We start from the raw sequence: 21,968 nt of genomic DNA on the forward strand, positions 1-21,968 counted from the left end.
GAATCATTTGGCCTCTGAAGAGTTCCAGAGCACAGTCAGCTGGACCAGCATGCCAAACCCAAGATTTCAAGAGGTTTCCTGCATTACAGTCATCAGCCATCAGAAGGAGCGATGTGACGGCGCCAGCTTGGATTGGACTGAGATATCAGGAAAGGAGCCTTACAAGCATCGGAGCCTGTTGTGGTGAGCGGACACTTGCCCAGATCAACATAGTGTACTATTGACTAAGTGTGTCAGCTATAGACTGTTAGTGAGACTTGTAGTCCCATAGAAGTGATCTCACTTATCCATAGGCTGCAGACAGTGGAACTGCAGGGTTGCCGTCCCTGTGCTGTAAAGTTATTGCTGGCATTACCCCCACTGCTAAGGAGAAAGTATTACAAGTGTCTTCTGTTTGCAAGTACACAATTATCAGTGCATCACTTATCCTACATTCTGCTGTCTACTTGTTTCCCTGTTGGATTTACAAATACTGCAGTCTAATATCCTGAGCTAGATCAAGAAGACAAAGGGACTTCTATCATCTTCTACAAAGTACCATAGTTCATTTTGCATTGGGAACATTGCATTACAACCTAGGGGGAGCCCTTGAGCACAGGATCTATGTATTGCCTTGTATTGCTGCATGTTCATAACAGTTATTGCAGATTTGGTGTGTATGCTCTGAGGTCAGTGGGAAGGCGCTTAATATAAGTGTTGAGTATATTGAGCATCTAAAACTGAATGTTCAGTTTCATGTACACATTGACTGTTATCTATTGTCATTCTCTATACTTAAGTTACCACAGTGTTTATTGTGCTAAGTATTTTCTCAGTAAACTTCTTATATGGTTAATTGACAATTGGCGTGGGACCTCATCTATTACTGCAACCGGTGAAGTGATGAGTTCCAAAGCTACGGTAAATATACTGTATAGAGTACCATTACTGTGTTTCTCTTTACCGTTAGGTCTTACACTAATATTACCATAAAGGTGTGCCAGAGGGGTTGAGACTGTTCTTGGGGTTGATAGGCAGAGTACAGGATTAAACATTCATTAGCAGCTCCTACGGGGGTAGTGCTACAGGAGGGTTGCTTTTCCTTAACCTACCAGTTGAGTAGGTTCATTTTTTATTCAGCTCACTCCCACACCTTTATGTTTGTAATATGTAGATTAGAAAATGCACCTGCTCACTCACAGAAAACCAGATACAATAAACATCCTGCAGACAATAATGGTATTCAATCCTGCTGTGGAAGTTTGTATGTTATTGGTGATGACGAATGCAGACAGGAAGTACATTACCAGTGCCCCTGTATGGAGCTATGTGTGTCTAATCTACAGGAAATTACAAAGAACTCAGCATGAGGTGAATTCTCTTACTCTAGCATAGTTGCAGTGTTTAACGAATAGTAGTAGTAGTGGCTTACAAAATGCTTTCACTTGTTGTCTGGGACAGTAAATTAATCAGAGAAGATGAACAATTGCATATAGGCATATCGGGAACATAAACTATGCATTTGTTATTTTTTTTCTATTTTCATTTACAGAAATGGCTTTAAGAACACTTAAAGTGAACTTTATGAAGCATGAGAATGCCTGTAATCATAACACGGCTGATTATGACAATCCACACCTTATTTTGAGAAGAGGACAGAAGTTCACTTTAAAGGCTTCCTTCAGCAGGGCAGTGACTCCAAGGGACAACATTGTCTTGCAGTTTACTACTAGTAAGAATATAACATTATCTTTCACTTAGAGCCAGATTTGCCTCTGTCAATATTGCAATATAAAACAAGCTGAAGATAGAAGCCGATTGGTTGCTATGCACAGCTGCACCAGATTCTTGCAGCTCCAGTTTTGATAAATTCTTATTTAGGCTTCATGTACATTGCTGCTGGTAAACGGACATTTAGGAGCAGTTGGGCATTTTTTTTTTAGCTGCCCCTGAACTCTGCTCCATGTTATCTTAGCAGTACATGTACACAGGGTCGTTTATAGTCGTTTCTAGGCAGTTGAGTTTAGAAGCATTTTTTGGAAAGCAAAAAAATGCATTCAGAACAGATGTTCAGAGGCATTTGAAACAGCAAACGCCTGTAACAGCTTGTGAACCCGTGTAAACGCGGTAACTTGCGCGTAGCCACATTTCGTTTACAGGTGTTTTTAATTTTTGGCTATTTGAAAAAGAAAAACGATTCGAAACATGGCATGTATACGTGGCAAAACTGACGTTTTTAAACGTCAGTTACTATCTGTAAGTTAAATAGTTTGGGAGAGGTTGTAAAACGTTCCGTGTACATTAAAGGCATGAGGCATTAAATGCATCGTATGCATTAAGGTGAAAAAACATCTGGCAGTGACCGGCGCCCCAGCCCCCCCATTTTACTTACCTGAGCCCTGGAACTTGACCCAGCGGGGACGCGCTGTCTCTCTGCAGGGGGTTCTCAGCTCTTGATTGGATAGATTGATAGCAGCACAGCCATTGGCTCCTGCTGCTGTCAATCAAATCCAATAACGTGGGAGCTGGGGGGCGGGGCTGAGTCATACATTCGGCGACTATGGACGCCAAATGCTGGACTCAGGAGCGCACCCCCAAGGTAACCCCCTCAGGGAGAGCGCTTCTCCTGGGGGGGTTATCTGATGTGGGGAGGAGCCGCAAGAGCCATCGGGAGACCCCAGAAGACCAGGTTCGGGTCCACTCTGTGCAAAACGAGCTGCACAGTGGAGGTATGACATGTTTGTTATTTAAAAAAAAACAAAAAAGGAACCCTTACAATCACTTTAAGCCTTACTTAATTCTCATTTTAAGTCAGAAGGTGGTGCTCTAGGCTCCTTTTTACTTGTTTTCCAGGGCATCCTTACCTGCTTCGCTACACAAAAAAAGCCTGCAGTTTACAAAGCAGTCATTCACCCCCTCTTTGAGGACAAAAAGGAGGCTTCCTGTAAAGAGGGCTCCATAACAATGGTACTGTTTGGATTCTGTGCCACAGGTGCACACAACGTTACATATTTCATTGTATATGATTAGTAAAAAAAAAAAATGTGTAGCACGTCATTTTAAAAACTTGTTATAAAGTTGACCCCACACCATTATAGTTTCTCTTCAAGCAACATTTTATGTAATACATTCTGTTTAAAACGGTGTAATTGCACCTAAATAGCAAGGTCTACTTATTTAGTATGCCCTCTTGTCCCAAACCTTGTTAAAACACTTTATTAATCTAAATGAAAATACCTATGGGGGAAAAAAAAAGTTTGATAGCATAATTACCTTACCTCAGGTTTGTCCAACAGTGCCTATGCAAGGCAACGTTATCCTTTTTCCAGCAAGATCCTGGAGAATGTTGGGTAGCCCAAATCTTGAAGATGATCCCGTATTGTGCTGTAACAACTTCTTGAAAGATTTAAAGTACTCGCCATTGTCCAATATTTCAAAGGCGGAATGATGATATCACCGCCTGCACCACGGAAGCCAGGCGAAAGATGAGTATCTAACTTTTTTCCCTTCAGATTTTTTTGGGCTAATGCAGCATTTCAGCGAGTCAGAGAGAGGCACGCTACAAAAGAAGACTTTGCTACTCTGGCATCCAGACACTGCTGGGAGGCTTTGACAACCTTATAACAGACTTTTACTGACTCTTAAGTTAATCATTTTTAGAGATCAGTACAGAACACTTAATACAAGAATGGTAAGATTGTTCCCTTAAAATGCAAGTGTACAATGTATATTGTATTGTATGTCATATTTACAAAGAAATATAAAAATGAATGAACATCAGTTTTCTTCAAGTACTCATTTTCATCTTTTAGGCCCTCGTCCTTCGAAAGCAAATGGATCACTCGTACAAGTTAATGTAACTCCAGCTGCCCTTGAAAAAGACTGGAGTGCTACAATCTGCGAGTGCAATGGTAACGAGGTAATTTCAGCAGGCTTAATCAGTTAATTTATTTAGCACTTAGAACATTAACACATCTCGGTTTTACACGAGGGATTTAGCATTCCAGTAATTCAAAATGCTCTGGCAAGTCAGAGTAATGTATGTGTTGTTTCCATCTATCAAATGTTATTATCTCAAATTTTCAGGTGTTTATTACCTGAATAGGTTTCCCAGCTACCAAAGCATGAGAACCACTTAAAGCCATTAAATATACAGTATGTACAGTATAGTGGGTTTTAACATTTTTGTTTCCAATTTTTTGTCATTAGGACTACATAAAAAAAAACAAAAACATTTTTACCTGTGGCAAATATGAAATATTTCATATTATTTTTATGCAGTTTTCTTTTTAGCCAGCAGGTGGAGCTCTAGTGTCCTTTTCGTATGTGAAGCATTGTATCACTTTCATCTATGATAAAACAAGCAAGTGAACCTGCAAGAGTACAGCAGGTTCTGTTGTAGCATATTTTGTTTCCTGCACCCTCTATTAAGTATCTCTCTTTTTAAAACGTTTGTTAACCTAAAAAAAAAAATAATAATTGGATCCTGCTCCTTTAAAGCACCCCTTGGACCCCTGTAACACCTAAATCACCTGGCTGATCCTGCCAGTTTCTCCCCTATGTAAACTGACCACGATAATCATGGCTGCTGAGCCCTGACACCGTGGTCAGTTTACGTGCCTCCGTCATCAGCAGCCCTGCTCTCCTGTGTGTCCCCCCTCTTCTGTCCCCCCCTTCTACGTGTCACCTAGTGACAGTGCCGCCCCATCCCCCTTCTGCTGCTGGAATAACAAATTTAGCTGTATACTATTCATTCTGTCTCTTAATGCAGTGCCCCTCTGGCTCTGTGTTTTATTAAAAAAATTCCTCCTTTACTGTGTCTCATGGCGGCTGCCGACGATCACGTGACTGGCCGTGTCTCCTCTCTCCTCTCCTCCTCGCATACCGCTGACATCAGCGGGGGAATCGCAGCCCCTCCCGCTGCTTCTGTCAGACAGCCAGAGAGGAAACACGGCTGGTCACTTGAGCACTGGGAGCCTCGGTGGGATACGGTAAAGGAGGAATTTTTTTAATGAAACACAGAGAGGGGGGGGGGGGGACTGACATACAGAACTGAGTATGTAAATTTGTGAAAGTGGGTTAAGAACCACTGTAAGTATCCCTCTTCTTTTTTGCTGGTGACTACCTTTACTTTTACTGGTACTTGGCACACTTTACTATCTGCTGGAGAAGGGTATGACTGTCAAAAAGGTCTTTGCCTGTCTTTCATGTAATTCTGACAACACCTTTGTTTTCTGATATGTTTATCTGAGTGTCTGTTGTCAGCACTAACCTCAAGAGGAGACCCATGTGGTCTCTTTGTGACTTGTTGCCAGTGACAGCAATGTTGGTATTTCATAGACTATACCTGTTAGAGCAAGGGCAATGTAGACTTAAGTTTAAGCAAAAATTGGTATGTGTTATCATTCTAAAACATTACCATTCTAAAGCTGGACTCCAGGCACACACCTATATACACAGATGAAACATATACGGGAACTGTCTATTTGTGAAAATATTTGAGATTCTGATCAGCTACTCTTGACTGGTGATCTAGGCATCACTAGCAGAAAGCTTTGTTAAAGGTCCTCTTTTGTTAAACAATACTGCTTTGTCACCAGTCTGCCCTAGTCTGCTGATAATGAGGAGCAACAGCAAACTGATGAAGTAATCCTTCTGCTCATCACTACTGTAAGCATGATAAGGAAAGGCATTCTGCAATTCCAGAGTGTGACTAGCTCACAATGCTGTCCCAGTCTGAGTGCAACAAAACAGGAAATATCAGGAGGCTGATATCAAGACAGATTGGAATATGTTTCATAGTCCTATATTTTGTAAATATACCATTAATATTTTTTCATGCGTACGTAATTCATTTAGATGATATTTATATGTTTGCCTGGAGTTCAGCTTTAAATAATGGTTGCTTTAACATCTATGATGTTGTAAAAAGGAATGCATTGCTTGAAAATAACATATATACTTTCTTTTTGAAGTATACCATCACCGTCAATAGTCCCGCTAATGCAATTATTGGAAAATACCAGCTAAGTGTAATAACGGGAAGAGGAGTTGTATACATGGCAGGGGATTGCTCCATTTACATCCTGTTCAACCCTTGGTGTGAAGGTAAAACTTTTACTTGCTGAATGTCAGAGACTCAAGCTTGAATATAATAGTAGGTTATACATTGGGACCACCTACATCGGAGTAATACCATAGCATGTCAAACACACATTTTCTGCAATGTATTATATGTTGTAGTACAATGCTTTCATATGTGAAAAACATATAAAGCAGCCAGAGTTTGGTTGACATGTTTAGTGTGGATCTGGGGTGTCCAAACTTTTTTCAAAGAGGGCCAGATTTGATGAAGTGAACATGCGTGAGGACCGACCATTTTGCCTGACATTCTTTGAACCATTAAAATTCAGTCTAAGTGTGTTTGTTCAAGCACTAATACACTGCCCAACAAGAATTATCTTGCCTTTGTGATTATTTGGATATATAATTGCGTGTTATTTGGATATAATGTATTTATTGGCGTATAACACGCACCTTCACTTTAGGAGGGAAGTTTCAGGAAAAAACTTAAATTTTAAATAAAGAAATGTGACGCAAAATAAGGATCAGTGCCCATCTGCAGCCTCACAAGTGCCATAAATGCAGCCCCACCATTGCCATAAATGCAGTCCCACCATTGCCATGAATGCAGCACCCCCATTGCCATCAGTGCAGCACCCACATTGCCATGAATACAGCACCCCCATTGCCATAAATACAGCACCCCCATTACCAGAAATGCAGCACCCCCATTGCCAGAAATGCAGCACCCCCATTGCCAGAAATGCGGCACCCACCATTGCCAGGAATGCAGCACCCACCATTGCCAGGAATGCAGCACCCACCATTGCCAGGAATGCAGACTCACCAGTGTCGTCAGTGCAGCCTGATTGATGCCCATCCATCTGCAGCCTTGGAGGGCCAAAAGATTACATACAGGAAAAACTCCTGTTTTCTCTGCGGCCTCTTTAATACAAAGTCCCATCTCCTTTGATGGACAGAACAGTCCTCCAATGGCAGCGCAGGAGACAGACTTCCTATTACAGAGGCTGCCGTGGAAACAGGAAATTCTCCTGTGTGTACGGCACTCATCCCGCCTCTTCCTTGTCCCCTCCAAGGCAGCCAGAATAAATATCTTTTGTGGCCCCCGCGCTGGGAGCCACAAAAGATACATATGTCCAAATGACCAGGCGAGCCGTTCAAAACCAGAACATGGGCCGGATTGACCCCCCGAACGGACGTGTCTGGTTTAGATTGTCAGCAGGCCAAGTGATCAAAAACTTGTGATCTCAAATCTCTTACTCTGGAATCTGGCGGCCACTCTCCCATATAGGGGTTTAGAGAAGACAAATAAAACTGCTTGTGCCACAGAGCTAAAGCCCGCAGAATACTGTAAGTATTACGGTTTTAATGATCTGACTACGTTTTATGCCAACCAGTCTGGTCAGGTTTGGCATGGATCCGAGAACAGGATAGCCAGGTATAGCATTGATCAGATAGGAGTATGGTATTGATCTCAGAACTGGATGGCCAAGTATGGCATGGGCCCAAGTGATGGATGGCCATCCATCACTTGGGCCCATGCCATACTTGGCCATTAGTTTCTGGGATCAATACCATACTCCTCTCGGATCAATGGCATGGGCCCAAGAGATGGATGGCCACATATGGCATAGATCCCAGAGCTGGATGGCCAAGTATGGCATGGAGCCAAGAGCTGCATGATCTAATCCTTTTCTTGATGAGAGTGGATATCAAGAGTTTAACTTAGTGTTGTGCATTAAAATAAGAGATTAGGTTAAACGTCAATTGAAGTTTGATTCAAATAAATAATATACTTTAGATACACTGAGAATACAGCAAAATGGTAAATATCTTTGGTATGGAACCTATTTTAATTCAGGATGGTTGCCCTTTGTGGGAAACCAGGGTTTTCTCTGCAGTGGTCCGATGCCTCCTGCTTAGTAAGACCTCTCCGAACATAAAAATTAATGCACTCTGCTGATTGTACTCTGAGTAAGCAGGGGCGTATTCCTATTTTTATATCCATCTCTACTGGCTCCTAAAGAGGAAATAAACACTGGTTTTTTTTTTCCGTACCTGTAAAGTAAAGGCATAATGTGCTAGTATGCATTGCAGCGGTTCCTTCAGAGCGCATGCACTGATGACTCTGCGCAGTATACAGTAAGTATCTCCTAAACTGCGTACGTTTAGGAGATATTTACAGTATCTATAGGTAAGTCTTATTCTCGGCTTACCTATAGGTACAGAGAATACATGAAGATTTACTTCCTCTTTAATGCATCCGAATTCTTTCAAAGTAAGAAACATGATACAAGCTACAACTAATAAAAAATATATTTTATATTTTTAGATGATGCCGTATACTTGCCAGATGCGGAGGAAAGAATGGAATATGTCCTAAATGACACTGGATACATCTATGTGGGCTCAAGCTCTAACATTACTGCTAGGCCATGGAATTTTGGGCAGGTATGGATCCTTGGTTGTATACTGTGAAAATTAGCTTAAAATGAATAAGCATGCAATCAGGTGATATTTGTACATTAAATTATTTCATGTTTATGGCAAGGTCAAATGTATATTTTAATAAAATATTATAATTAGAATGTAACTATATTTATAATATTATAATGGGGTATCAGTAAAAAACTAGTAAGTGGTAGGAGGTGAGAGATTTAAATATCCATTCATTAGGGTGGCTGTGATTTCCAGCAACAGCTGAGCCACTCCTATACTGTGCATACTCAATTCAGATTTGGTGCCCACCAAATCCAGCCTACCAGTGCAGTGCCCACGATTGGAAATTCAATTCCGACAACAAAGTTTTGTTGGCGGAAAATTTGAGAACCTGCAAGCCAACATTTGTTGGCGGAAAGTCCGACAACAAATGTTTGATGGAGCATACACACGGTTGGACGGCCAACAAGCTCATATCCAACATTTGTTTCGGAAAATCCGATCGTGTGTACGGGGCATAAGGCTCCATTCACACCTAAGCGTAGCGATTTTTCTGGTGTTTTTCTGGCATTTTTTAAAAGCATTTTTGCAGCTGTTTACAAGGTTTTTAAAGTGTTTAAGTGTATTACAAGCGTTTTACAGCTTCAGACATTTTTGTTTAGCCAATAGAAAGTACTAGGGGAAGGAGAGGAAATTAGGGGTGGTCTTTGAGCAGAAGATGGTCGTAAAAAAAAAAGAAGCTCATGTACATTTTTGAACTTCGGGCATTTTGCTTCAGGCGACAGAACGCTCAGATGTGAACAGGGGCCATTGAAATGAATGGGATTTGGCTTGTTGAGCATTTTAGAGCTACAAGCTTCAAGCAGAAAATAGCTCATGTGTGAACAGGGCCTAATACATTGACTGGGAGCGACTACTATAAATAGTATGCTAGTGTGAAACGCAGTTCTAGCGAACTTTTTTACTCTTTCTTTTCTTTATAGAGAATCGTGTTCTTGAATATTTCAGGCTGCTATCCTTACCACTGAAATTAACTCTAATATATGAGGCTAATATAAAACATACTGGTACTTACACTGGTTGAGTAAAAAAAAAAAATAATGTAATGATACTTTCATGAATACTCTCCAAAGACATGCTGGTAGGTTAATTGGCTTCTGTCTAAATTGGCCGCAGTATATGAATGTGAGTTAGGGACCTTAGAGTCTAAGCTCCTTGAGGGTAGAGACCGATGTGAATGTATAATGTATATGTAAAGTGCTGCATAAATTGACGGCGCTATATAAGTAACTTAAATAATAATAATAATGTATACAGTAACTGTGCTAATGGATTTGTTCTATATCTGCATGGAATTCTGTTTTACAATGTAAGCAGATAGATTCTGTTAAAATAATCTTTAGAAAAAGAAACATAAGACCCTCCTTGTTTTCCAGTTCATGTAAAGATAATCTAAGCGGTCAAACATGCACGGGCACAAGTTAATAGGTGGAGTTACTAAGGTGAAAGTCTGTATATTTTTACCCACTTTAAAATTATGCATTTTTGTTTCCATACTTTTTATTATGTTTTTATACATTTAACAAAACAGAACCCCCACGAGGGGGAAAAAAGTAGACAGACACTTGGGTACAGATTCCCTTCATGGGTCAGAGGTCTTCAAACTTCGACTGGGTGTTATTGAAGGTACACAAGAGTTTATCATTATTCATCATCCAGTTTAGTTTTTGAGTAACGTATTCAAGTGAGACCACCGACTGGTTTCAATACCTATCAATGGCAATTCTAGTTGTCAGGATAATGTAGGACAGTGTTTTTCAACCTTTTACGGTGAAGTATCCCCGCAGGTCTAAAAAAATGTACTAAGTACCCCTGTCTCGAGAAAGTAATTTCTATTGTTTGGGTGTCATGGTTTCTGTGTGTGTGTAATGTCAGTATGTGTTTGTGATGATTTCTATGTGTGTGTTTGTGATGGTTTTTGTTCGTGTGCAATATTGTTGTATGTGTGCGTGCTGTAAACACGCACATAATCCGAAATTAACATACAGGTAGACACATGCACGCACATGCAGCCTATCAGTGCAGTGCCCACCAAATGCAGCCTTATCAGTGCCCACCAAAGTCTGCCTACCAGTGCAGTGCCCACCAAATGCAGCCTACCAGTGCCCTTCAAATGCAGCCTACCAGTGCCCATCAGATGCAGCCTACCAGTGCCCACCAAATGCAGCCTACCAGAGCAGTGCCCATCAAATGCAGCCTACCAGTGCAGTACCCATCAAATGCATCCTACCAGTGCAGTGTCCACCAAATGCAGTTTATTAGTGCACATTAGACACATGCACGCACATGCAGCCTACCAGTGCAGTGCCCACCAAATGCAGCCTACCAGTGCAGTGGCCCTAAATTCAGCCTACCAGTGCCCATCAAAATGCAGCGTACCAGTGCCCACTAAATGCAGCCTACCAGTGCCCATCAAATGCAGCCCTACAAGTGCCCACCAAATGCAGCCTACTAGTGCAGTGTCCATCAAATGCAGCCTGCCAGTGCCCACCAAATGCACCAAATGCAGCCTACCAGTGCCCATCAAATGCAACCTACCAGTGCAGTGTCTACCAAATGCAGCCTACCATTGCCCACCAAATGCAGCCTACCAGTGCAGTGCCCACCAAATGCAGCCCTACCAGTGCCCACCAAATGCAGCCTACCGGTGCCCACCAAATGCAGCCTACCAGTGTCCATCAAATGCAGCCTACCAGTGCCCACCGAATGCAGCTTATCAGTGCCCAATGCAGCTTATCAGTGCCCACCAAATGCAGCTTATCAGTGCCCATCAAATACAGTCTAACAGTGCAGTGCCCATCAAATGCAGCCTACCAATGCCCACCAAATGCAGCTTATCAGTGCCCACCAAATGCAGCTTGCCAGTCCCCATCAAATGCACCCTACCAGTGCAGTGCCCACCAAATGCAGCCTACCAGTACCCATCAAAATGCAGCCTACCAGTGCCCATCAAATGCAGCCCTAGCAGTGCTCACCAAATGCAGCCTACCAGTACAGGGCCCACCAAATTCAGCCTACCAGTGCCCATCAAATGCAGCCTGCCAGTGCCCATCAAATGCAGCTTACCAGTGCCCATCAAATGTAGCCTAGCAGTGCCCATCAAATGCAGCCTACCAATGCCCATCAGATGCAGCCTACCAGTGCCCACCAAATGCAGCCTAACAGCGCAGTGCCCATCAAATGCAGCCTACCAGTGCAGTACCCATCAAATGCATGCTATCAGTGCAGTGTCCACCAAATACAGTTTATTAGTGCCCACCAAAAGCAGCTGCACATTGCACATTAGAACAGTAATAAGGAGAGCCGAAACGCGTCAGTTTATTGTTTTATTGTCACTCTGACGTACCAATAAACGTCACTTCAAGGATTACAGTTTTGCCGGCTCTCCTTATTACTGTTGCATTGGAGTGTGTTGGGACACATCGAGCCTCGGCACCTGTGAGTGGACCTGGTGTATGGATTAAGTTGTCCCTGCAGAGAGTGCTGTTACCTTTCTTCTTTTCCACATTGCACATTAGACACATGCATGCACATGCAGCCTACCAGTGCAGTGCCCACCAAATGCAGCCTACCAGTGCCCACCAAATGCAGCCTACCAGTGCAGTGGCCACCAAATGCAGCCTACCAGTGCCCATCAAAATGCAGCCTACCAGTGCCCACCAAATGCAGTCTACCAGTGCCCATCAAATGCAGCCCTACAAGTGCCCACCAAATGCAGCCTACTAGTGCAGTGTCCACCAAATGCAGCCTGCCAGTGCCCACCAAATGCAGCCTACCAGTGCCCCTACCAGTGCCCACCAAATGCAGCCTACCAGTGGCCATCAAATGCAGCCTACCAGTGCAGTGTCCACCAAATGCAGCCTACCAGTGCCCATCAAATGCATCCTACCAGTGCCCACCAAATGCAGCCTGCCAGTGCAGTGTCCACCAAATGCAGCCTTCCAGTGCCCACCAAATGCAGCCTACCAGTGCAGTGCCCACCAAATGCAGCCTACCAGTACCCACCAAATGCAGCCTACCAGTGCCCTCCAAATGCAGTCTACCAGTGCAGTGCCCACCAAAGGCAGCCTACAAGTGCCCATCAAATGCAGCCTACCAGTGCCCACCAAATGCAGCCTACCAATGCCCACCAAATGCAGCCTACCAGTGCAGTGCCCACAAAATGCAGCCTACCAGTGCCCACCAAATGCAGCTTATTAGTGCCCAATGCAGCTTATCAGTGCCCACCAAATGCAGCTTATCAGTGCCCATCAAATACAGTCTAACAGTGCAGTGCCCATCAAATGCAGCCTACCAATGCCCACCAAATGCAGCTTATCAGTGCCCACCAAATGCAGCTTACCAGTCCCCATCAAATGCACCCTACCAGTGCCCATCAAATGCACCCTACCAGTGCAGTGCCCACCAAATGCAGCCTACCAGTACCCATCAAAATGCAGCCTACTAGTGCGCACCAAATGCAGCCTACCAGTGCCCATCAAATGCAGCCCTAGCAGTGCTCACCAAATGCAGCCTACCAGTGCAGGGCCCACCAAATGCAGCCTACCAGTGCCCATCAAATGCAGCCTGCCAGTGCCCATCAAATGCAGCTACTAGTGCAGTGCCCATCAAATGCAACCTACCAGTGCAGTGCCTACCAAATACAGCCTACCAGTGCAGTGCCCACCAAACGCAGCCTACCAGTGCCCACCAAATGCAGCCTACCAGTGCCCATCAAATGCAGCCTACCAGTGCCTGGATCATGATCTCTTGCTGTGTCACAGAGGACTGCCCAGGTTTGAATCCAGGAACAACGTTCCTGTGTGACTTGAGCCCTGCTTATGGTGGCGCCGGCTCTGAGCGACGTACCCCCTGCCCTTGGTGCACATGCCCCCAGGGGTACGCATACCACAGGTTGAGATACCCTGATGTAGGATATAGGTTTTTCATGGTTTTTGGGATCCTCAATATCTAGTTTCTGAAGAAGAGCAATTTCAGGTTTTCTGGGGACGTTCACCTGTGTCACTGAGTGTATTAGAGTAAAGATCCTTATTCTAAAATCAAAAGATTTTGGGGCATTGCCACCAAATGTGGAACATGGTTTCCAGTTGTCCACATCACCTAAAGCAAGAAGAGGAAGCTTGTGGGCATATTTTAGCAACTCTGGTTGGGACCATGTACCGCCTTAACAGCGCTTTATAATCAGATTCAATCAGAGTTGTGTTTACAGCTACTTTGGCCAGATTATTTGCTACTTCTTGCCATTAAGGCTTAGTTCGCACTGCCGCTACTTGGGATCCTACTTGTGAGATCACAAGTCGCGTGACATGTGAAATCCCATGTTAGTCAATGAGAGCTGTCTTAATTAGCACTACAAAGGTTCCTGTACTACTTTAAGGCAACATCTATTCGACTTCTATTCTCTTCTATTCTATACATCTATTAGTAGTATAGTAGTGACTTTGAGGTTTCGGCAATGTGAACCAAGCCTTAATTATACATTTTTAAAGTTTTTTAAGACCTCTTTCACACAGGTGGTCAGGGGGTAATAAAAACAGGCAGTTGAGCGTGGTTATGCCCCCCTAACTATCTGCCTAGAACCTGCCATTTAGCAGGAGGGGCTGTTGACATTAATTTGTGTCAAGGCCGCTGCAAATTTACCATGGCTTGTTGAGTTGACAGCAGCACCTGTACAATGCATGCATTCAAGTCAATAAAACTGCATGCCTGGCTCACAGGTACAGTGCATTAATTCCAGTGATAATTGTCATTTGCCCAAAAAAGAAAACTAAGAATGATAGCAAAAAAAAAAGACCAAGTGGTTCAAGTCTGCCCCAATTCTATTTTTATTTATATCTGTTTTTGTTCATTTTTGTTTTGTTTTTGGGATTTTTTTTGCCTGAGTATAGATCTATGTTTGTCCCAAGTATGTTTGAATTCATTTACTGTTGACTGATGCACTACTTTTGCCGGAAGTCTGTACCAACCACCAACTACTCTTTTGGGTAAAATAATACTTTCTAAGATCAGTTTTGAATTGCTAATTTAAAGTCATGTCTCTGTGTTCTTGATCTTGGCTTCATATTGAAAATACTCCTCTTCTGAACCTTATTTACCTCCCTTAATGTATTTTTTTTTTCTTTGTAATTCCTTTATTTTCCAAAAATAAATGTTACAGTTCAGTAGACAAAATGTAAGATATCATACAGCTTATGGGTTTACAGTAAAAACCATAGTGGAGATAAGTCATTAACAGAGTAATTGGTTATTTCGATACTATATAGTAACATTTCTCCTGATTGCACGATCTATGGAGCATATATGAAACAGAAAAAAAACAAAAGAAAAGGGTCATACTAGGTAACTGATCGACTATAAAACCGGGGAGGTTTCCTAAGCGTAACCCTGATTACCAGTTAAATCGTGCACCATTCATGTCCAAATGATGAAGGAAAAACTCTCCTCACACCAGGGGTGAGAACTTCCTATAAAGTCAACAGAGTTTAGCCATGGGATACTGCCAAAGTGCAATGCACACCATGATATGCAACATATCTGAGTAGACCTTCCCATCACTGGAAAAAGATGCAAAATGGGGTAAAGTAACAAAAGAGGAAAAAGGGAGTAGAGGGTAGGAACAAGTGGGGAATAGAGGTGGTGCATATAAGGGAGAAGCAAGGGTGGAGAGGAAAGGGGAAGAAGGAGGAGATACAGATGGAGGCTGAGGACGGTGGCCGGGTCCCCCGTTCAGGCGGCGCCCCCCACCGGGGGTCATTCAGTCAGTGCCACCTCACGGAGGTAATCCTCAGAGTAAATGAAGTGTTGCCAGGGACGCCACGTCTCACGAAAGGCCTCCTCCCTACCGTGTAAAGTTCCCTTAATGTATTTAAGGCCGGGTTCACATATGAGTTGCATGCGGCTCGCAGCAGGGGTCCAGTGCGTACTGGTTCACTGTTTCAGGTCCGATTTCAGACCAAATTTTGGGCTGAATTCGCACCTGAAACAGACCAAAAGATGCACAAGACCCACTGCGGAGATATGTGAACCGGTTCCATAGAGAGCCGGTCAAAATCTCCTGCTATTTTGGATGCGAATTGGATGCGGAGGTCCCAATTTGCATCCAAATCGCAATGGTGTGAACCCAGCCTCAAAGAGGTTGTAAACCCTCGCCATTTTTCACCTTAATGCATTCGATGCATTAAGGTGAAAAACCTTCTTTACTGCAGGAGTGCCCCCGAGCCCCCCCTTATACTTACCTGAGCCCCGTAATTCCCACGATGGGAATGAGCACACCAGCTGCGGCCGGTGTCTTGTGTCCTGATTGGATAGATTGATAGCAGCGCAGCCATTGGCTCCCGCTGCTGTCAATCAAATCCAATGACATGGGCGCCGGGTGGCGAAGCCGAGTTCTGCTGTCTGTGCCAATGGACTCAGCAGCAGGACACAAGAGCGCGCCCACACGGTGTCCAGTAGGAGAGCACTTCTCCGACGGGACACTCGAGAAGAGGAGAAGCCAGGAGCACCACGGAGGGACCCCAGAAGAGGAGATGCACTCTGTACATATTCAATTGCACAGCGGAGGTAAGTATAACATGTTTGTTTTAAAAAAAAACCTGAACCTTTACAACCGGTTTAAGGTTTTAATCATGTCTCCCCTTTCCCTTCTTTCCTCCAGACTGTACATATTAAGTTATTGAGGTATCTCCAGTTTTGTTTTATCCCTCAGTTCCTTCCCCCCTATGGGCATTATTCTACATGCAGAAACATTGAACTGCAGTTTCCATTGCTTTGACCAATCTTCCAGCAACGCCAAATCATATTCCATATTACAGACACCTCCAGAGATGTCAACCCTATTGCACACCTTTGTATCATCAGCAAACAGAATTACCTCTTGCTGATCACTGATAGTAAATACACTGAGTGGACGGCAGGTGTAGGCTCGCCAATGTACATGTAGCACGAGTTTGCCAGCAGATTTTAGGCAATGATTTCACATCTGAAACCTGCTGATCGATGGTGTCCAATCACACACAGAGTTCTGTGTGTTTATAAACACACAGACCTCTATGTACAGAGAACAGCAGTCTGACTGTTTCTTCTCCCTGAAAAGCAGCACATATTACGCACATTACACTTGTTAGGCACACAGTTAACCCCTTGATTACCCCTTGATGTTTACCCCTTCCCAGTCAGTGTCATTACTACACTGCCCAATGTACAGTTTATCACTGATCACTGTATTAGTGTCACTATCGACATCAGTGTCAGTTAGTTAGTGATCCTCCCAGCCAGGATCTGTTAGCGCCAGATTGCCCTCCACGCTATCACAGATACACTATAAGTCGCTACAGTATAGCATTTATAGCTTTATATACCATAGTTTGTAGATCTTATAACTTTTGCACAAACCAATTAATATGCAAATTTTTTTTTGCCAAAATGCAGAATGCATTTTGACCTAAATGTGTAAAGATTTTTTTTTTATTGGATATGTTTTATAACTGAAAGTAGAAAATATTGTTTTTTTTTTCAAAATGTTTTATTTTTGACTTTATATATTAAAAAATAAAAAAAACCCAGTGGTGATCAAATACCACCAAAAGAAGGCTTTATTTGTGGGAAAAAAAATGATAAAAATTTAATTTAAGTACAGTGTTGAATGCCCAGCAATTGCCAGCTAAAGTAGCGCAGTGCTAAATAGCAAAACATACTCTGGTCATAAAGGGGGTAAAACCTTCCGGTGGTCAAGTGGTTAAACAGAGCAAGACCTAATACAGAGCCTTGTGGTACAACACTAGTGGCTGGTCTCCGTTCCAAATGAACCCCATTCTGTTGTCTATACTTTAGCCAACTGCTTATCCACTGAGCCACCCAAGGGTTAAGTCCTAGCTTGTACAACTTTTTTATTAGGTCGAGAGGAGGGGGGCCTGCAGAAAAAACAGGCATTTGAGGCACCCTCCTAAACAGAACCCCTGACAGCAGCCACTTAACCACACTCTGAAAAGCGATCCATCACAAATCGATTTTCAGAGAATGCACAAGTGCAAGCTTCAGCCAAGGCTGTAATATGATTTCTATATAAGGCTAAATTGGATATTTGAAAGGATGAAGATAAAATTAGAACTGCGTCCACAATATTAAAATGAGATTATTAGTTAATACCGTGGCTAATAGTATTTGTCTTTATTTCCAGCATGAAGTTGATGTACTGGACTGTTGCATGTATCTTCTTGAGAAAAGTGATCTCAAAGCTTCAGCAAAAAAGGACCCGGTCGTTCTGTCAAGAAAATTCTCTGCTTTAGTAAGTTTTATGCCACATATGATGGATCATATAACTTCATCTATTAAAGCATATACATATATAGTTGGACAATTTCCAGAAACAGAACATTACTCCCAGTCCCTAGTATTAGTAAGAAGATTCTAAAAAGGGAGACATGGCTCTCTCAAAGAGATAGTGGGATTTTAAAGGGAGATAATGTATCTATTTAGAGGTGAGCAATACCGACAATGGTTATTATAAAAATATAAATTTTATTGAGACAAACAAATAAAAGACAGTACAGTCTAATGACAATCAAAATACATAGATTACAACTTATTATATGAAATCAATTTGCCTAAGTATGCAGGAGCAGCCAACATGTTTCGCTTATCGCTTCATCAGGGCACTACATGCATTACTGATTTCATCTGGTCTGATAAAAGAAAGTGAACCACTAAACCGCACCACTGCACAGCCATACACCCATTATAGGACCACCTGGTACTGATTTCCCGTGGATGTCAGGTCCGATTGGGCTAAGCCGGTAGGGAAATTGGACCGTGTGTGTATTGTTGAAAAAAATGGTAATCTTATGAATAATATGGATAAGATTATCCTAAGGAGATGATAGAACAGCGGTGTGGAAGTTGCCACATCGCTATAGGTTTAAGATGCGCATATAAAGGCGATATAAAGCCAATATAAAGGAATAGTAGTGGTAAAAAAGCGCATGTGGGTTTAACCAATAATTTTTTTTTGTACAATTCTCTTTTAAGGGGGCGTGGCAGGTGGTGCGTCCTCTGCCTGCATACTTTTTCTAATAGGTGTCCCTCATTCCCATTCCAGAAAGTTGGGAGGTATGATATAGTGATGTGGAAGAAGGCTATAAAATGAACATGTTTTTTTGCCCTGCATGTTTACAATTTCTGTTTAACTACAGAGATGTTAAAGGAAACTAGAAAATACACTGAGAAGGAAAAAGCATTTCCTCAAGAAGGAAAGCATTACATTTTTGCCACTTTATAAATGAGTCTTGGTCTAATTTCCATAGAAAATGGGAGTAATGTGATTGTTAAGAGCAGAGCGACTTTAGTGACAAAAAAGACGGATTTAAGAAAAAAGAAAACATTGGTAATAACGGGGTATAATGGGAATAATTTACTAAAGGCAAACAGGCTGTACATTTTGCAAGGGAAGTTGTACTTTACAAGGGAGTTTTCGTTTATTTATTTATTCATTTATTACAGGTATTTATATAGTGCCAATAATTCACGCAGTGCTTCACATATATATTGTACATTCAGTCCCTGTCCTCAAAGAGCTTACAATCTAAGATCCGCAACTCACTTTCATACATACACATACTAGGGTCAATTTAGACAATTAGACAATTTAGACAAAAGCCAATTAACCTACTGGCATGTCTTTGGAGCTTGGGAGAAAACCGGAGTACCCGGGGAAACCCACGCAGGCACAGGGGGAACATGCAACTCCAGGCAGGTAGTGCCGTGGTTCATCAGAGTTTATTGAATGAAAGTGAAGCTCTGCTGACTTCTATTGTCCAATCATGTGCAAGAAAAAAATGTTTGTTTTTTAAATTTTCCTTGCATGTATTTGGGTATTCTTTGCAATGTGAAATTTGCTCACAAGCTCTGGGGAAAATTGACTTGCAAAGTACAACTGCCTACATGCCTTTAGTAAATCAACCCCATAAAGTATAAAGCTCAGTCCACATCCAATTAGAATACCTTAGTCATCTCACTACAGTAACCTGACTTATTTCTTTTGATAGTGCACTACCTTTATTGGTACTGATTTGCCTGCCTATGATTGCCTGTGTGCTTTCAAGACTGCCTTATTCTTTACACTGCCTTATAGGATGAAATTGATTACTGATTCAAAATTTCATTAGTAATAAAAATATATATTTTCCCTAAAGGTGAATTCCAATGACGATAATGGAGTGCTGACAGGTAATTGGTCAGGGAACTATTCAGGAGGTGTTTCCCCCACTGCCTGGACAGGAAGTAGCGCCATCCTACAGCAGTACTACAAAACCAAAAGGCCTGTTTATTTTGGACAATGCTGGGTATTTTCTGGAGTTTTAACAACAGGTAGGTAACAAAAACAATCTTCCAATTCTAAATATTATTTTTTTTGGTCCAAAAGGTTCTAATATTCATTTCCATAGCTAAATTGTTGGTGCCCCCAAAAGTGATATTTAGGTTACAGCGAGTTACCTTCTGACGTCTTATTTATTTTGAATACTTCAACAGCCAGATCTCACTGCTGTCATTACTAACTATATCCTTGTTTATCTGAGGATTTGGGTTGTTCCTGCTGACCTTTTTTGTTCTGATTCCTTCTATGGCATGTTTCATAATTTAATAGGAATATGAAACCCAGCAGGGAAAATGGCAGTTCCTCATAATGATCACAGCAGGTGTGCAGACCCATTTACTCAACACAAAGGTCTCATTAATACAGATCCTGAAGCATATTAAGACCGGTCAGGTGGTGGTTTAATGCACAAGAATCTACCAAAAACTTTTCAGTGAACAGATCATTTAAAAAATGGCATAATTATGAGAATGTATATATATAATGTTCTTCCTGGTTTGTGTGGACAATAGTTTAAAATATTTCTTTGAGAAAAAGAACATGTCTGACAGAACATTATGTAATAGATTGCATAAAAAAAATCTAGATCTTAGAACACATTACTGTATAAGCCATAACATATCATTCAGTAGAGGTACAAAGGAATTCACTGAACATAGTGGACAGCTTTAGTTTGTATTTTTACAAGTAAGAAGCTAAAACTGACCATATAAACATTAATTCTCTGTACATTCGATGACTTGACAAATGTCATTCAAAAGTACTTCAAAATGTAATTTGCTTTTAATATTACATTTTGGAAAAATGTACTTTCCTGAACGAAAACCACATATATTGATAGAATTTAATAAATTGAGAAAAATTCTCCATCCCATCGTAGATTAAAAATTAACATAGTTTTGACTCCACTAACCATTAGAAAATCAAACAAACATTCTTAAAATAAAAACTCAATTAAATTCTACTAGTGTATGTCCTGCTTAAGTGATTATTCCTCAGCCAATTCAGCCTCAGGCCTGTTCACACCATGTCTATTGAACTGTGGTTTTTCTATACACCACCACGTTTAGATATAAGTGCTTCTTCACATTTAGATATAAGTGCTTATGGCAATGTGACCATATGTGTTAAACATTACTTTCTCATAACACATAGGGTGGACCCAATACATGAGGTCTAGATCACACCATGTCCATTGAGCTTGAGTTTTATGCACACCACCACACATCTATAGTGTGAACAATTGTTTACTATGTGCCATGTACACACCATAGATGTGTGGTGGTGTGCATAAAACTCAAGCTCAATGGACATGGTGTGATCTAGACCTCATGTATTGGGTCCACCCTATGTGTTATGAGAAAGTAATGTTTAACACATATGGTCACATTGCCATAAGCAGTTATATCTAAATGTGAAGAGCCTTGTCTTTTGGTGCTTCAAAAAATTTCAGGACAAAATAGATACATGTGTGAAGATTGTGTGGCTCCGTTTTTCATTCTGTAGCCAGTCAGTTGCCAGTTGATCACTAGAAAGGTTTCTTTATAAAAGCAAAATAGGAAGGAGCCTTATTTGAGGTTATCATTGCCCTGTGTATAAGCATGTAACCATACAAAAGACTTAAGCCAGCCATAGACGGTTCATATCTCGCCAGGTTCAGCTTACAAACATTCTCGTAAGACAGAGTACAACTTCCCATGATGATGTAATGAATTGTATTGTATTGCAATGTATTCTTTCATTTCTGAGCATGCGCAGTCTTGTTCACTCCTTTTTTTTACAGACGAACACTATACATATTAAACGAACATTGTTTGTTCTGTTATCGTATGAGAAAAATTTTCATTTTTGTCCCTTCGGATAATTTCGCATTAACTGTCATCATCGGCTCTCGAAAGATGTGTACTAACAATCAGATTATCGTACGATCGATCCGGAAGCAATATTGTTTGTCCGATTTTCTCGTTGTGTGTACTAGGCATAACTGTACACAGTTGTTGGTAGATGTTTTTGCTCTAACACAGCCTTTCTCAATCTT

The 21,968-nt window shown here is 41.7% G+C and overlaps 1 protein-coding gene across 2 annotated transcripts in view; it reads left to right on the forward strand.

Moving 5' to 3' along the window:
* TGM4 (transglutaminase 4) overlaps window positions 1–21,968 on the forward strand; it is a 60,089-nt gene that overhangs the window by 14,222 nt on the left and 23,899 nt on the right. For both annotated transcript variants that reach the window (XM_073630419.1, XM_073630421.1), the window contains exons 2-7: window positions 1,532–1,711; window positions 3,792–3,898; window positions 5,955–6,087; window positions 8,396–8,514; window positions 17,738–17,845; window positions 19,749–19,923. In XM_073630419.1, the coding sequence (XP_073486520.1) occupies window positions 1,534–1,711; window positions 3,792–3,898; window positions 5,955–6,087; window positions 8,396–8,514; window positions 17,738–17,845; window positions 19,749–19,923 (820 nt within the window). In that variant the 5' untranslated portion in view covers window positions 1,532–1,533. The remainder of the gene's footprint in view (window positions 1–1,531; window positions 1,712–3,791; window positions 3,899–5,954; window positions 6,088–8,395; window positions 8,515–17,737; window positions 17,846–19,748; window positions 19,924–21,968) is intronic.

This window comes from Aquarana catesbeiana, linkage group LG05 (genome assembly GCF_042186555.1).
Source record: "Aquarana catesbeiana isolate 2022-GZ linkage group LG05, ASM4218655v1, whole genome shotgun sequence".
In the NCBI taxonomy this organism is placed as follows: Eukaryota; Metazoa; Chordata; class Amphibia; order Anura; family Ranidae; genus Aquarana; species Aquarana catesbeiana.